The sequence below is a fragment of the Xenopus laevis genome, chromosome 7L, assembly GCF_017654675.1.
Source record: "Xenopus laevis strain J_2021 chromosome 7L, Xenopus_laevis_v10.1, whole genome shotgun sequence".
In the NCBI taxonomy this organism is placed as follows: Eukaryota; Metazoa; Chordata; class Amphibia; order Anura; family Pipidae; genus Xenopus; species Xenopus laevis.
The window spans coordinates 3,878,882-3,895,132 of NC_054383.1; the positions used below are offsets into that span (position 1 = coordinate 3,878,882).

Sequence of the window (16,251 nt, forward strand, 5' to 3'; positions counted from 1 at the left end):
ACCTTGGTGAATGGGGCTGTTGCTGTGCGTGGCCTTTCACCCTGCCAAGCCTTTCTGGAAGCCACGGGCACTCCCAGGCCTGTGTGTTAATTGTGGCCCTATTAGATAATTGCTATGTCTGCAGCCTTTTTTCCCTTGCACATTCCTTATAAAGCAATGAATAAGCAGATCTGTGAGGAGGGGGCTACACAAGGTGACAACAAGGACTGCACCATCCTCTTTACACAAGGGCAGGCTACTGAATTGCTACTGAATTGGCGCATTGTGGCCTAATCAATGGTTTTATTGGATTACTGGCTGTTTCTCTTCTCAGAGATGCTGTAATGGGACAATGGGCCTGACAGGCTAAACTCCTCTTTCTCTCTCTCTGCCCTCACAGCCTCCAGGGCTACACTTGCACCTTCTCTCCCTTCTCTAACCTCTTGGAGGAATTTCTTCTCCCAGCTAATGATCAGCTTGAGACAACCCCAAGTTATGTGGCTTTGGAGTGGGACCTGCAACTACGAGGGACACTGACAGATAAAGGACAATTTCTCCACTTGTGGATTTAACAACATTTATTTTTCTGCCCAATCTGTTTCCTCGGACTCCACTGTGTTTTTCTTGTTCTCCCTCATCAATTGGGAGACATCATAAACAGAAGCAGAGAAGTGTCCACAATCAGCAGAGGCAGACAATTTGCTGGGAATGTTGTTTAAGAAGAGAAAAGTTGCATTTTGCTGTGGGTGCAAGTGATTGTCTCCCCTCTCTGCACCCTGCACTCAAGAGACCAATCATTTGACTGTTTTATATGCGGCTAAACTCCCCTTGATTGAGGACAAACTCACACACCAACCATTTGTGATCTAATATATTATCCAAACAATTTAGTGTATTCATGAGGGAACTTAAATGTGCAGCCTTCAAAATTACCCCTAATCAATGGCAACATCTAGTGAGCGACCCCTTCATGAGTCTAACTGGATGTGAGTAATAAGGTAAAGCATTAGACCCTTTAGTCCTCCCCTTGGCTCACAGGCTGCTGCTACTGCTGGACACACTTCCACAGACACCCCTAGAATTTGGGGGGATTTTTTTTTCATTTTGCTATTAGATTTGCTTTGGTGCTAACAGAGCCCCCCACATCCTCACCTGTGACTCCCCTCCAGCCTGCACTCCCCCTTTATTTTGCACTGAATGTTTGAGAAGACAAGAGACATGGACGTTAGGTGCAACATTGAGGAGAATGGAAGGATCTCCAAACCCAAAGACAACAAGGAGATCAGAGAGAGTCAAAGCAAAATGCCCTCGACTTACCCTGCGCCGGGCTCGTCTGAAGGTTGCGCCAAGAATAAGAGCAGCAGCGCAGTGGACCCCGAATACTGCAGAAGAATTCTAGTGAGAGGTAAAGCTCATCCCCCCAGACTTCTCCTGAGCCCCTGCCTGATCCTTTCTACCGATTCCTTCTTTCTCTTCATACATTCGAACCTTATATATTCGAAATTGTCTGCGTCTTGTCGCCTTCTATTTCTCTGCCCATTTCTGTTCCTCTGACCCTCTTTTTCAATCCGTATTTAATTCAACATTTGCTAAAATTAAATGATTTCCAATGGTTTTGCTTATTATATTTTTGTTTAATTATTATTTACTTCTATTAACCAAATGTCGCACCGTCGGCCGCATCAATAAGAAACAATTCAGCTGCTGAAAAGAATGGGGATTTATTGGGTTGAGTTATTTATGGGTGAGAAATAGAAATCTGGCAGATAGTAGGAAATCTGATTGGGTCCCGCAGCCACCAAACAAAAAAAGAGAAATATTTTCAGTTTTAGGCAATCCAGATGAGCTGAATTGGGGGCAAATTATTTAAAAATGGTCAGATTTTTTTTTCTGGTGTTCTTTGTACAGTTTATTGGGGCTGTTATTTAAATAACACAAATGTCATTATTTCTGATGATCGTCCGATTTTCTTCATTTTTATTGTTTCGCACACTCGCGCTTTATCGGGTTTTATCGAACTTTTCGTTTGTCTTTCTTTGCCCCGAATTTTCTTCTTTACTGTCCGTTTATGAATTTTTATCTAATTGTGTCGGGATTTCTATTTATTTATATGCACCAGTGGTTCCCAAACTGTGGGGGGTCAATGCACTGAATAAGGGGGGCCCAATCCAGGCCATTCAGAGTGAGGTTCGGGGGCTTTAAATTAAAATACATTAAATATGTTGTAAATTGAAACATTTTTGGAATCCTGCCTCTTTACAAAATAAAATGCTCTTATGGTTGTGCTTTATGGGTTTTACTGATCCCACCAACTAAAAGCACAAGCGATTGACTCGTTGCTTCTCTACATTTGTTCTGCTGTTCAGACTCAATTCTGACTTCTCAACTGCTCCCTTCTCTGTAGCAAAGTGATGTCAGAGCAACTGGAGAGCAGGTACAATTTTAAGCCCGAGAGATGGAGAATCAGAATTGTATTTCATTCAAAAGATGAAAAGACTTAATGTGAGTTCTCCTTAGAATAACAGTATCTGCATTATACTTAAAAGTTAACTTTAAGGTCGACTACCCTTTTTAGACCAATATCTGTAACTGTGAGCTAAGGGGGGGCAGATTTTGGTTTCTGAAAATCTGAAAACCCCTCAACCAGAGTCTACTCGTCTCTAAATACCTATTTCATCTTCCTCCCTACATCTCTATTTTCTCATTGTGTTTATTTGTGTATCTCCATTCCTCTATTCACACACATCAGCACACAATTTATTGCACACACTATATTGCACGCACAGTAGCACACACTATATTGCACACACACTATATTGCACACACTATATTGCACACACACTATATTGCACACACTATATTGCACACATTATATTACACACACTATATTGCACACACTATATTGCACACATTATATTACACATACTATAATGCACACACACTATATTAAAAAGGTTGAACTCGATGGACATGTGTCTTTTTTCAACCTTACTTACTATGTTACTATGTTACTATGTTACACACACTATATTGTACACACTATATTGCACACACACTATATTGCTCACACTTTATTGCACACACTATATTGCACACACAGTAGCACACACTATATTGCACACACTATATTGCTCACACTATATTACACACTATATTGCACACATTATGTTGCACACACTATATTGCACACACTATATTGCACACACTACATTGCACACACTACATTGCACACATTATGTTGCACACTATATTGCACACACACTATATTACACACACTATTTTGCACACATTATATTGCACACACCATATTGCACACACTATATTACACACACACTATATTGCTCACACTATATTACACACACTATATTGCACATACAGTAGCACACACTATATTGCACATACAGTAGCACACACTATATTGCACACACTATATTGCTCACACTATATTACACACTATATTGCACACATTATGTTGCACACACTATATTGCACACACTATATTGCACACACTATATTGCACACACTACATTGCACACATTATGTTGCACACTATATTGCACACACACTATATTACACACACTATTTTGCACACATTATATTGCACACACCATATTGCACACACTATATTACACACACACTATATTGCTCACACTATATTACACACACTATTTTGCACACACTATATTGCACACACTACATTACACACGCATGGGTGAGAATAGTAACAGATACCAAACTTGGCACAGCACCTTAGTTCTTTGTACTATGCACTAAACCTAACAAAGTCCTGTATTGCTCCACACTTGGACTCTATCATAAATAACCAATATAATAAGCAGATATAAATTGAGCAAGGATGGGACTTTGAAAATCATTAATAAGTTTTTTTTTGATACAAGGTTATTTTGTCCAGGTTTATGTCCCACTGGAGAGCCTTGTCTTTGGGAAGAGTAACTGTGGGACAGAAACATCCAGTAGATACACCATATTTTTCATATTGAAGATTCCCTTTTATATTAAATCTAATGCTAATGGGGGGCAGAGGCAGAGCCGGTACTGTAGGTCCATGAGCTGCTGAACTGGACTCTGGACTCTGCCCAACTGGACTCAGCAATTCTTATCCCAGGAGCCGGTCCACAATGAGATGGGATTTTACTTGTATAATAAATGTGTTATTAATGATAATCAAAAGCTTGTAATGGAATCCCTTATCAATTCATTATCTCTCCTAATTTAATTTAATGTAATTAATTATCATTAATGTGAAAGAAATATTTCCCCTCAGTCCCCCACTGACAGTGACCCCCACTTTCTCTTTGCAGATGCCAAAGGCTCCATCAGGGAGATCATTTTACCCAAAGGGCTGGATTTGGACCGACCCAAGCGGACCCGAACCTCCTTCACTGCGGAGCAGCTGTACCGGCTGGAGATGGAGTTCCAGAGGTGTCAGTATGTGGTCGGCAGAGAGAGAACCGAGTTGGCCCGACAGCTAAACCTCTCTGAGACCCAGGTACCGGCTCCTGGGCACTTACCCCAAATTCTCTCACTCCCCAATTCATTCTCTGCTCCTCACATCTCCTTTCTCCCAGCAAACTCCTTCCCAGCCTAATTCAGTGGCACCCTAAAACTGATATCACCCCAGCAATCACCTTACACCCTAATTATTGCCCCCCCATGCCCAATTACCTGGCACTGCCCCAAAATTCCCCCCAATCGGATTCCATGATGATGTGTCTGTGTTGTGTGTAGTTATTGCCCATGAGCTTTACGCACAAATACGTAGAAGGAATAGGGGGCTATTATTTTGGGGGTACAGGAGATATCTATAATCAATGATACCCAGTGGCTCAGACACCAGGGGGGCACCTGTTAGTTGTGTTACCAGGAAGATGCAATTTTGGGAACACAGTTAATACTCATGGTGTGTGTGTGTGTAACTGTGTTGTGCAAATATCATACATATGGACAAACCTCCTCATTCATAAATGTCTATTTATTAACAATAATCCAAAATCAATAAATCTTTAGCATTAATATCTTTAGCGAAAATCTCCTGTTCTTATATTGGGGGGAGGGGTCTCAGCAACCTGATGGCAGCTCCTTGGGGGGATCAGTTATTCGCAAACCCTTTAACTAATATAATACTAAAGGAAATTAATTGTGTTAGTTTCTCAGAAAAGACTATTTTGACGCATCATTCGCATCCTTTGCGTCATAGTTACAGAAACAAATAAATAGTTACATAAACACATAAATAGTAACAGAAACAAATAAATAGGTACAGAAACAAATACAAATAGTTACAGAAACACAAATAGTTACAGAAACAGTCACAGAAACATAAATAGTTACAGAAACACATAACTAGTTACAGAAACAAATAAATAGTCACAGAAGCACATAGATAGTTACATAAACAAATAATTAGTCACATAAAGACATAATTAGTTACAGAAACAAATAGTCACAGAAGCACATAAATAGTTACAGAAACAAATAAATAGTTACATAAACACATACATAGTTACAGAAACAAATAATTCGTTACATAAACACATAAATAGTTACAGAAACAAATAAATAGTCACAGAAACAGATAAATAGTTACAGAAACAAATAAATATTTACAGAAACAAATAAATAGTTACATAAACACATAAATAGTTACAGAAACAAATAAATATTTACAGAAACAAATAAATAGTTACAGAAACAAATAAATAGTCACATAAACAGATAAATAGTTACAGAAACAAATAGTCACAGAAGCACATAAATAGTTACAGAAACAAATAAATAGTTACAGAAACAAATAAATAGTCACAGAAAAACATAGTTACCGAAACACATAAATAGTTACAGAAAAAAATACATAGTCACAAAAATAAATAAGTTCGAAAGAAATGGGGTTGCATTTATAACCCGAGAACACGAATTCCCTGCTGTTATTTTATTTGTATCCATTTTAATTTCATAATCTAAATATTCATGAATTTTAATGGGGCAAATTCCATCTCCCTGTGTTTATTACCTGTAGAGTGAAACATGAAATGTGGGGCACAGTAAATGGATCAATTTGGATCTTTGAACTGGGAAATTGTTAGAATTAATTGTTTCTTTGAATCGGAATTATTTGGATTGATATTGGGCAAATACAATTATGAGAACCCTGGCTTTGCGCATTAAAGAGCAAGTCAACCCCAAAATAAACATCATTCTAAGAAACTTTCCACTATACATTTATTAAACGTTTTCTGTGTTTTTAAATTTATTTGTAAAAAAAAAAACAAAAACAAAAAACAATTGCTATTGAAAGCAGCATTTGCTTAACTCCTGCTTGTTACTTTTTAAACAATGTTGCAAAAGTCTTGGTTCCCCAGGAGCAAAGAGAGGTCTGTTATTCAGCTGCCTTGTCTTACTTTATATCATTAGTCTGAACCACCACTGCAGAAAATAGACAGGGGTAAACACTGATTTCAGTAGCAAAAATATATACAATAACTTGAAAAAACATAGAATATGTGTAAAGGATGAACATTGGAAAGTTGCTTAGAATTATGTTTGTTTTTTTAATTTGACAAATTTGTATTTTGGGGTTGACTTGCCCTTTAGAGAATTATTTGCACCTGTAATAAGCAGTAGAGGTTTTTGGATCTGTAATGAGCAGTGGGAGAATTATTGGGATTAGTGTATATTGCACATTAGGAGAACTATTTGGGCAGAAAGATATTTATTGGGACTTTTATATTCGGTCATTATTTGGACCTTTATGCGAATTGTTTGTGTGTTGGCTGAAAGGAGAACTATTTCGATTTTTGTAGGCGAATTATTGTTGTGGTCTCAGTCTCAGAGAATTATTTAGAACATGGTACTGGGTTGGGATGTACAACGGGCAATAGGGAAATTATTTGAAACCATTCTTGGTTCTGGATTTATTATCTGGAACTTTAGGGACAGAGAGAATTAGTTCAGTTTCTGGATATAGTGAAGGAATTTAATGCTGAGTGGGGGGAGCAGAGGATCTGGATCGTTTTTGGGGTATTTGCACCAGACACAGAGATAAAATATCAAGTCTGGATCTGTTGGGATAAAGTGGATCTGGATCTTATGACTGGGAGAGACTGGATCTGGTTTGAAAAGAGGATTTTGTTTCTATTAAGGGGAGAAAATACCGAAATATTAACCCGAGTGCAGCGCAAATAGAAGGGCGCAAACATGGGACTAGGGGTCGGGGTCGGGCGCGGAGACTTTGGAGCGGAGAGAATAGGTGCCAGTTTGGGGTTGGATCTCAGAACACTGACAGGAGAGACTTGGAGCAAATACATTTCATCTCGGCGCAAATCTCTGGCTAAAGAGAAAGTCTCCATTTAGTTTCCATTTATTATTAGTGTCAGAGTCAGACAGAAGTGGGGACTTGGCACAGACACAAGAGATCGGAGAGATCACAATGAAGATCTTTTGTAAATGACCCCCAAGTGGCGCTGAATCCCCCCCCCCCCACATCTGCGCCAGAAATTGCGCCTTTGTCTCCCGGGAAAACTGAAAGATAAAAATGTTTCCTTATTATTTATTTATTATTTCCCGAGACTTGACGGGAATTGGGGGAAGAATAAAAATCTTTAGGTGTTTTATGTTGTTTACAATCATTTGTATCAATAATATCATCTCACTATAATAATAATAATAATAATAATAATAACAACAATAACTGGGGTGAGATTGAGATCAGGGGATAGAGAATATCAGCCTGGGCTATTTGCCTGTCTGTACATAGATATATAATATAATATAATATAATATACAGTATAAATGAGGAGGGGAGATCGATGGTATCGCTGTGAGTGTGTGCGCGATATCGCGTGTTCGTATCCGTAAGGTCCGTTTATTTCTATGGCTTTTCTTCTTAATGAATCTAGGGTTTATTTAATAAAACTGCCCCCCTCATCTAAACAACATTTAGCACTTCTATAGGATCTGCCATGAAATGCTGCGCTGGATTTGCTTCTGCGATTTGAATCGCACCGATTCGCACTGTGAGAGACCCAGACCCTACTCCCAGGACTATTAATTCATTTAATTAGCATTATATTAGCACTGGGATTTATTATGAAATGAACCTCCGTAGAACTAAGGGGGGTCATAGACCTACAGATGTCCTCGTTCGATTTTAGTAACGTGTATGTGGAACGAGCGATCGTTGCAGGTTCTATAGTTTTATATTTTTTTTAAAAAAAAGCTCAAGATACGTATGTCTGTGTGTGAGTGTGTAAGTAAGTTATTGTGTCAGTGAGTGTATAAGTTATTGTGTGAGTGAGTATGTAAGTGATTGTGTCAGACAGTCAGTGAGCTTGTAAGTAAGTGAGTGTGTGAGTGAGTGTGTGAGTGAGTGTATGAGTGAGTGTGTCAGTGATTGTGTAAGTGATTGTGTCTGTGATTGTGTCAGTGAGTTTGTAAGTAAGTGATTGTGTGAGTGAGTGTGTAAGTGATTGTGTCAGATTGTGTAAATTAGTGAGTGTGTAAGTGATTGTGTCAGTGAGTGTGTAAGTAAGTAATTGTGTGAGTGAGAGGTGACAGGTTTGTCCCTTTGAAAACAACCTTCTTTACTATAAAGTCAGATGATTCACCTTTAAGTTAACTATTAGTATGTTATAGAATGGGCAATTCTAATCAACTTTTCTATTGGTCTTCATTATTTATTTTTTATAGATTTTTTAATTATTTGCCTTTTTCTTCTGACACTTTCCAGCTTTCAAATGGGGGTCACTCACCCCACCGTAAAAAAAACAAATGCTCTGTAAGGCTACACATTTATTGTTATTGTTACTTTTTATTACTCATCTTTCTATTCAGGCCTCTCCTATTCATATTCCAGTCTCTTATTCAAATCAGTGCATGGTTTCTAGGGTGATGTGAACCCTAGCAACCAGATGGCTGATATTACAAACTGGAGAGCTGCTGAATAAAAAGCCAAATAACTCAAAAACCACAAATAATAAAAAATGAAAACCAATTGCAAATTGTCTCAGAATATCCCTCTGTACATCATACTAAAAGCTAACTCAAAGGCAAACAATCCCTTTAATGTGAGTTGGATATAGAGAGAATGATGAGGTTTTGCAGGTAATTTACTACCCAAATCCAACTGGGATTTCCCCAGCGCTAATCCTGCTTTATGTTTTACTGCTGTTTAGTGAATCTGGGCCATAGTGGACCCCAGAGATGAGAGAATCTCAAGGCCTGGGCCGTATCACAAGACAAATAGTCACCCAGTCCCATTAGTGTCTAATCAGAGCTATTGGCTTCTGCACAACTGGACTGGAAATCATTTGCCCACAGAGAGCCACTCACATTATCCAGTAGGGGCTCTTACTTGGACCTGTCTGATCATAACTGCTCTCTATTCAAACACACGTTTATTTTCGGATAGAAAGAAACACAGTAGTGCACAGTCTGCATCTCAGTGCATTTGGCCTAGGCTGCTGGGAGTTGTATTTCAGCACCAGTGAATTAGTGAGTGAGTGTGTCTGGGAGTGAATTAGTGAGTGAGTGTGTCTGGGAGTGAATTAGTGAGTGAGTGTGTCTGGGAGTGAATTAGTGAGTGAGTGTGTCTGGGAGTGAATTAGTGAGTGAGTGTGTCTGAGAGTGAATTAGTGAGTGAGTGTGTCTGGGAGTGAATTAGTGAGTGAGTGTGTCTGGGAGTGAATTAGTGAGCGAGTGTATCTGTGAGTGAATTAGTGAGTGAGTGTGTCTGGGAGTGAATTAGTGAGCGAGTGTGTCTGGGAGTGAATTAGTGAGCGAGTGTATCTGTGAGTGAATTAGTGAGTGAGTGTATCTGTGAGTGAATTAGTGAGTGAGTGTGTCTGGGAGTGAATTAGTGAGTGAGTGTGTCTGGGAGTGAATTAGTGAGTGAGTGTGTCTGGGAGTGAATTAGTGAGCGAGTGTATCTGTGAGTGAATTAGTGAGTGAGTGAGTGTGTCTGGGAGTGAATTAGTGAGTGAGTGTGTCTGGGAGTGAATTAGTGAGTGAGTGTGTCTGGGAGTGAATTAGTGAGTGAGTGAGTGTGTCTGGGAGTGAATTAGTGAGTGAGTGTGTCTGAGAGTGAATTAGTGAGTGAGTGTGTCTGGGAGTGAATTAGTGAGTGAGTGAGTGTGTCTGGGAGTGAATTAGTGAGTGAGTGTGTCTGGGAGTGAATTAGTGAGTGAGTGAGTGTGTCTGGGAGTGAATTAGTGAGTGAGTGTGTCTGGGAGTGAATTAGTGAGTGAGTGTGTCTGGGAGTGAATTAGTGAGTGAGTGAGTGTGTCTAGGAGTGAATTAGTGAGCGAGTGTGTCTGAGAGTGAATTAGTGAGTGAGTGTGTCTGGGAGTGAATTAGTGAGTGAGTGAGTGTGTCTGGGAGTGAATTAGTGAGTGAGTGTGTCTGGGAGTGAATTAGTGAGTGAGTGAGTGTGTCTGGGAGTGAATTAGTGAGTGAGTGTGTCTGGGAGTGAATTAGTGAGTGAGTGTGTCTGGGAGTGAATTAGTGAGTGAGTGAGTGTGTCTAGGAGTGAATTAGTGAGCGAGTGTGTCTGGGAGTGAATTAGTGAGTGAGTGAGTGTGTCTGGGAGTGAATTAGTGAGTGAGTGTGTCTGAGAGTGAATTAGTGAGTGAGTGTGTCTGGGAGTGAATTAGTGAGTGAGTGAGTGTGTCTGGGAGTGAATTAGTGAGTGAGTGTGTCTGAGAGTGAATTAGTGAGTGAGTGTGTCTGGGAGTGAATTAGTGAGCGAGTGTGTCTGGGAGTGAATTAGTGAGTGAGTGAGTGTGTCTGGGAGTGAATTAGTGAGTGAGTGTGTCTGAGAGTGAATTAGTGAGCGAGTGTGTCTGGGAGTGAATTAGTGAGTGAGTGAGTGTGTCTGGGAGTGAATTAGTGAGTGAGTGTGTCTGAGAGTGAATTAGTGAGTGAGTGTGTCTGGGAGTGAATTAGTGAGTGAGTGTGTCTGGGAGTGAATTAGTGAGTGAGTGTGTCTGAGAGTGAATTAGTGAGTGAGTGTGTCTGGGAGTGAATTAGTGAGTGAGTGTGTCTGGGAGTGAATTAGTGAGCGAGTGTATCTGTGAGTGAATTAGTGAGTGAGTGTGTCTGGGAGTGAATTAGTGAGCGAGTGTGTCTGGGAGTGAATTAGTGAGCGAGTGTATCTGTGAGTGAATTAGTGAGTGAGTGTATCTGTGAGTGAATTAGTGAGTGAGTGTGTCTGGGAGTGAATTAGTGAGTGAGTGTGTCTGGGAGTGAATTAGTGAGTGAGTGTGTCTGGGAGTGAATTAGTGAGCGAGTGTATCTGTGAGTGAATTAGTGAGTGAGTGTGTCTGGGAGTGAATTAGTGAGTGAGTGTGTCTGGGAGTGAATTAGTGAGTGAGTGTGTCTGGAGTGAATTAGTGAGTGAGTGAGTGTGTCTGGGAGTGAATTAGTGAGTGAGTGTGTCTGAGAGTGAATTAGTGAGTGAGTGTGTCTGGGAGTGAATTAGTGAGTGAGTGAGTGTGTCTGGGAGTGAATTAGTGAGTGAGTGTGTCTGGGAGTGAATTAGTGAGTGAGTGAGTGTGTCTGGGAGTGAATTAGTGAGTGAGTGTGTCTGGGAGTGAATTAGTGAGTGAGTGTGTCTGGGAGTGAATTAGTGAGTGAGTGAGTGTGTCTAGGAGTGAATTAGTGAGCGAGTGTGTCTGAGAGTGAATTAGTGAGTGAGTGTGTCTGGGAGTGAATAGTGAGTGAGTGAGTGTGTCGGGAGTGAATTAGTGAGTGAGTGTGTCTGGGAGTGAATTAGTGAGTGAGTGAGTGTGTCTGGGAGTGAATTAGTGAGTCAGTGTGTCTGGGAGTGAATTAGTGAGTGAGTGTGTCTGGGAGTGAATTAGTGAGTGAGTGAGTGTGTCTAGGAGTGAATTAGTGAGCGAGTGTGTCTGGGAGTGAATTAGTGAGTGAGTGAGTGTGTCTGGGAGTGAATTAGTGAGTGAGTGTGTCTGAGAGTGAATTAGTGAGTGAGTGTGTCTGGGAGTGAATTAGTGAGTGAGTGAGTGTGTCTGGGAGTGAATTAGTGAGTGAGTGTGTCTGAGAGTGAATTAGTGAGTGAGTGTGTCTGGGAGTGAATTAGTGAGCGAGTGTGTCTGGGAGTGAATTAGTGAGTGAGTGAGTGTGTCTGGGAGTGAATTAGTGAGTGAGTGTGTCTGAGAGTGAATTAGTGAGCGAGTGTGTCTGGGAGTGAATTAGTGAGTGAGTGAGTGTGTCTGGGAGTGAATTAGTGAGTGAGTGTGTCTGAGAGTGAATTCGTGAGTGAGTGTGTCTGGGAGTGAATTAGTGAGTGAGTGTGTCTGGGAGTGAATTAGTGAGTGAGTGAGTGTGTCTGGGAGTGAATTAGTGAGTGTGTCTGGGAGTGAATTAGTGAGTGAGTGTGTCTGAGAGTGAATTAGTGAGCGAGTGTGTCTGGGAGTGAATTAGTGAGTGAGTGTGTCTGGGAGTGAATTAGTGAGTGAGTGAGTGAGTGAGTCTGGGAGTGAATTAGTGAGTGAGTGTGTCTGTGAGTGAATTAGTGAGTGAGTGTGTCTGGGAGTGAATTAGTGAGTGAGTGAGTGTGTCTGGGAGTGAATTAGTGAGCGAGTGTGTCTGGGAGTGAATTAGTGAGTGAGTGAGTGTGTCTGGGAGTGAATTAGTGAGTGAGTGTGTCTGGGAGTGAATTAGTGAGTGAGTGTGTCTGAGAGTGAATTAGTGAGTGAGTGTGTCTGAGAGTGAATTAGTGAGTGAGTGTGTCTGGGAGTGAATTAGTGAGTGAGTGTGTCTGGGAGTGAATTAGTGAGTGAGTGTGTCTGTGAGTGAATTAGTGAGTGAGTGAGTGTGTCTGGGAGTGAATTAGTGAGTGAGTGTGTCTGTGAGTGAATTAGTGAGTGAGTGAGTGTGTCGGGGAGTGAATTAGTAAGTGAGTGTGTCTGTGTTGGTGAATAATTTCATGCTGAGACACACAAGTGGGAGCTGAGTTCGGACAATGTAATGTACAGATATGGGATCTGTTATCTGGAAACCTGCTATCCAGAAAACTCTGAAGTCTGTCTCAAATTTTAAGCAAGTAATTCTGATTTTCTCTGTAATAATAAACCAGTACCTTTATCCCAACTGAGCTATAATTAATCCTTGGGTTTAATTAATGTTTAAATGATTCTTTAGTAGACTTAAGGTATGAAGATCCAAATTATGGAAAGATCCCAGATCCCGAGCATTCTGTATAACAGGTCCCATGCCGGTGATATTAATTGATGTATAAAATAATCAGTGGCATTTGCGGGACGCTCTCACTAGGTAGTGCTGCCATACTGCAGTGACTCACCTTTGTTTGTCTTACAGGTGAAGGTCTGGTTCCAGAACCGCAGAACCAAACAAAAGAAGGACCAGGGAAAGGACTCGGAGCTGCGCTCTGTTGTGTCTGAAACTGCAGCAACTTGCAGTGTCCTCAGGCTCCTGGAACAGGGTCGTCTGCTGTCCCCTCCCGGCCTGCCAGGACTCATGCCCCCCTGTACAACTGGCACCCTCCGTGCCCCCAATAGCTCCGGGCCTGGCACCACTTCACTTCCAACTGTCACCAACACACACCCCCACCAGCCTGGACTTCACCCTTCCCCCACTGGGCACAACATCTTCAACATGCCCGTGCCCTCCCTACTGGGCACCGTGGCCAACCGGCTCTCCTCTCACCCACTGACAATGGCCGGGAACCTGCAGGAACTGTCGGCCCGATACCTCAGCTCCTCGGCTTTTGAGCCCTACAGCCGGAGCATCAGTAAAGATTCACTCGATAAAAAGCTCCTGGACTGACTATAAGCTGAATATTTCTATTTATAGGGATGTGGGCACAACCATGCACACTCACACTCACTCACACTCACTCACACTCACTCAATTGTACATTTACATTCAAACATACAAACACATGTTCACAGTCACACAAATACACTTGCACAACCTCTCTCACACACACACACTTCCAGTTTAATTTTCCTTCACAAATACCTGTACATATACCTTAGACTAGTGTTCCACTTCCACCAACTGCACCATCTTCCCAGGAATCCTCTGTGCCAGCTCATAACAAGGTTACAGATATATAGAAACATTGGGGTGTCACCCTGCTATAGTTCCAGGGGTACCCAGGGTACAAATAAACACTCACCCCAAATCTCCCCCTAACTGACCTTCAGACTGGGCCCCCTTAGCTCATAACAAGGTTACACATATATAGAAACATTGGGGTGTCACCCTGCTATAGTTCCAGGGGTACCCAGGGTACAAATAAACACTCACCCCAAATCTCCCCCTAACTGACCTTCAGACTGGGCCCCCTTAGCTCATAACAAGGTTACAGATATATAGAAACATTGGGGTGTCACCCTGCTATAGTTCCAGGGGTATCCAGGGTACAAATAAACACTCACCCCAAATCTCCCCCTAACTGACCTTCAGACTGGGCCCCCTTAGCTCATAACAAGGTTACAGATATATAGAAACATTGGGGTGTCACCCTGCTATAGTTCCAGGGGTACCCAGGGTACAAATAAGCACTCACCCCAAATCTCCCCCTAACTGACCTTCAGACTGGGCCCCCTTAGCTCATAACAAGGTTACAGATATATAGAAACATTGGGGTGTCACCCTGCTATAGTTCCAGGGGTACCCAGGGTACAAATAAGCACTCACCCCAAATCTCCCCCTAACTGACCTTCAGGCTGGGCCCCCTTAGCTCATAACAAGGTTACAGACATATAGAAACATTGGGGTAACAGTCACCCTGCTATAGTTCCAGGGGTACCCAGGGCACAAATAAACACCCGAAATCCAAACCTGAATTGGCCACTTACTGGAACACACACATATACAGACAGACACAGACAGACACAGAGGCAGATGGAGCCTATTAATCAGCACAAATCCCGGGAACGCCTCCGCAATCTTCGCAAAGTCTTCCCAGGGAGCCAAAACATTGAATTCAGGAGGTTTTGCCCATTTTTACACTTGGTGCTCAGCTTCTCTTGTGAAACCCTCTGGGGGGGAGGAGAGACCTCTGGGGGTCACACTGGGCAAACTGTATATAAAGTTGATTTGCTTGTTGTGAGTCTGCAGTTAAATTGTGAGAAGTGAAAGTCTTGTGGCCCCGTTACCCCCCTGCCCCCCGAGTTTAGTGACTGCTGTATAGCAATGAATAGTTTTATGATTCCCTTTTCCTGCAACATATTTTGGGGTTGAATTGTTTAACCCCGACACCACCAAGTCCAACAATTCTTCAAGCTTGTGATTTGGAGACTACAATACTATAATTCTGGGAGGCCTTTGACCCCCTGGCACATGGTATCACCCTGCTCATCGGATTCTTGTATTATTTATTCTGTTTTCCTGAAATCTCCTGGACTGAGCAACGCCGGACATTGATAGAATCTTCCAGGCCCCTCCCCCTACTGTCCCCTAATTATTTGGCACTTGAAGGACTTGACTTAATATATTCATTGCTCATAAATACAAAATTAATGGGAAATGTCTGTTTAGCAACTGTGGAAATGTCTCATTTATTAAAGAAGAAAACAAACTGGCAGATGGAGCGATATTTAAATACCCTGGGAGGTTAAAGGGTTAATGCACAACAGTCTAGGAGTCCAACACCCAGGCACCCCCACACTGCCCGAGCACCCAGTGACTCCTTCCCAACAAGCACAATCAGTTCTGCCCAATGAGGCCCTTTATGTTTTAGTAACAGAACAATATTTTCCTGCTGCAAATAACTCTTTCCTGCTGCGAGTCCAAACACAGCAGCATTGCCAGGGGATAATGGTTAGAGGCTGGAGTTTCAGGACAAGTAACACATTCTTTGTAGATTTGCAGCAGGAAAATGAAATGTTAACTTCAGGGGCTGCACCTGAACGTGTTGATTTCTCCTAAGCTAAGGGAGAAACTCCACAATGCGTCTGGTTCCGACACGTCCCCATGCGACGAAACCCATGCGACGTGTCTGCGTTTTCATCCAACAGTTGGATAAATGCAGTTCTTACATGCGATTTTCCTTCACTTCCTGTTTATTCACAACATCCGACACGTTGCATGCGTTTCGACGCATGGCGACGTGTCGGCACCAGACGCATCGTGGAGTTCCTCCCTAAGGTTAGGACTACATGGACGTTTTCGGTGGGATCCGACGCGCTGCAACAAAATGCCAGCATCAAATCGCATGTGACGGAAATAAGGTAAGTCATGGAAATGTCGGAGCCAGTGGCGGAACTA

The 16,251-nt window shown here is 41.8% G+C and overlaps 1 protein-coding gene across 1 annotated transcript; it reads left to right on the top strand.

Moving 5' to 3' along the window:
• Positions 1-1,176: 1,176 nt before the first annotated feature.
• vax1.L (ventral anterior homeobox 1 L homeolog) lies at positions 1,177-13,800 on the top strand. Its single transcript, NM_001085848.1, is given in 3 exon segments — positions 1,177-1,384; positions 4,302-4,489; positions 13,333-13,800. Coding segments are annotated over 3 exon segments (864 nt in total).
• Positions 13,801-16,251: the final 2,451 nt, after the last annotated feature.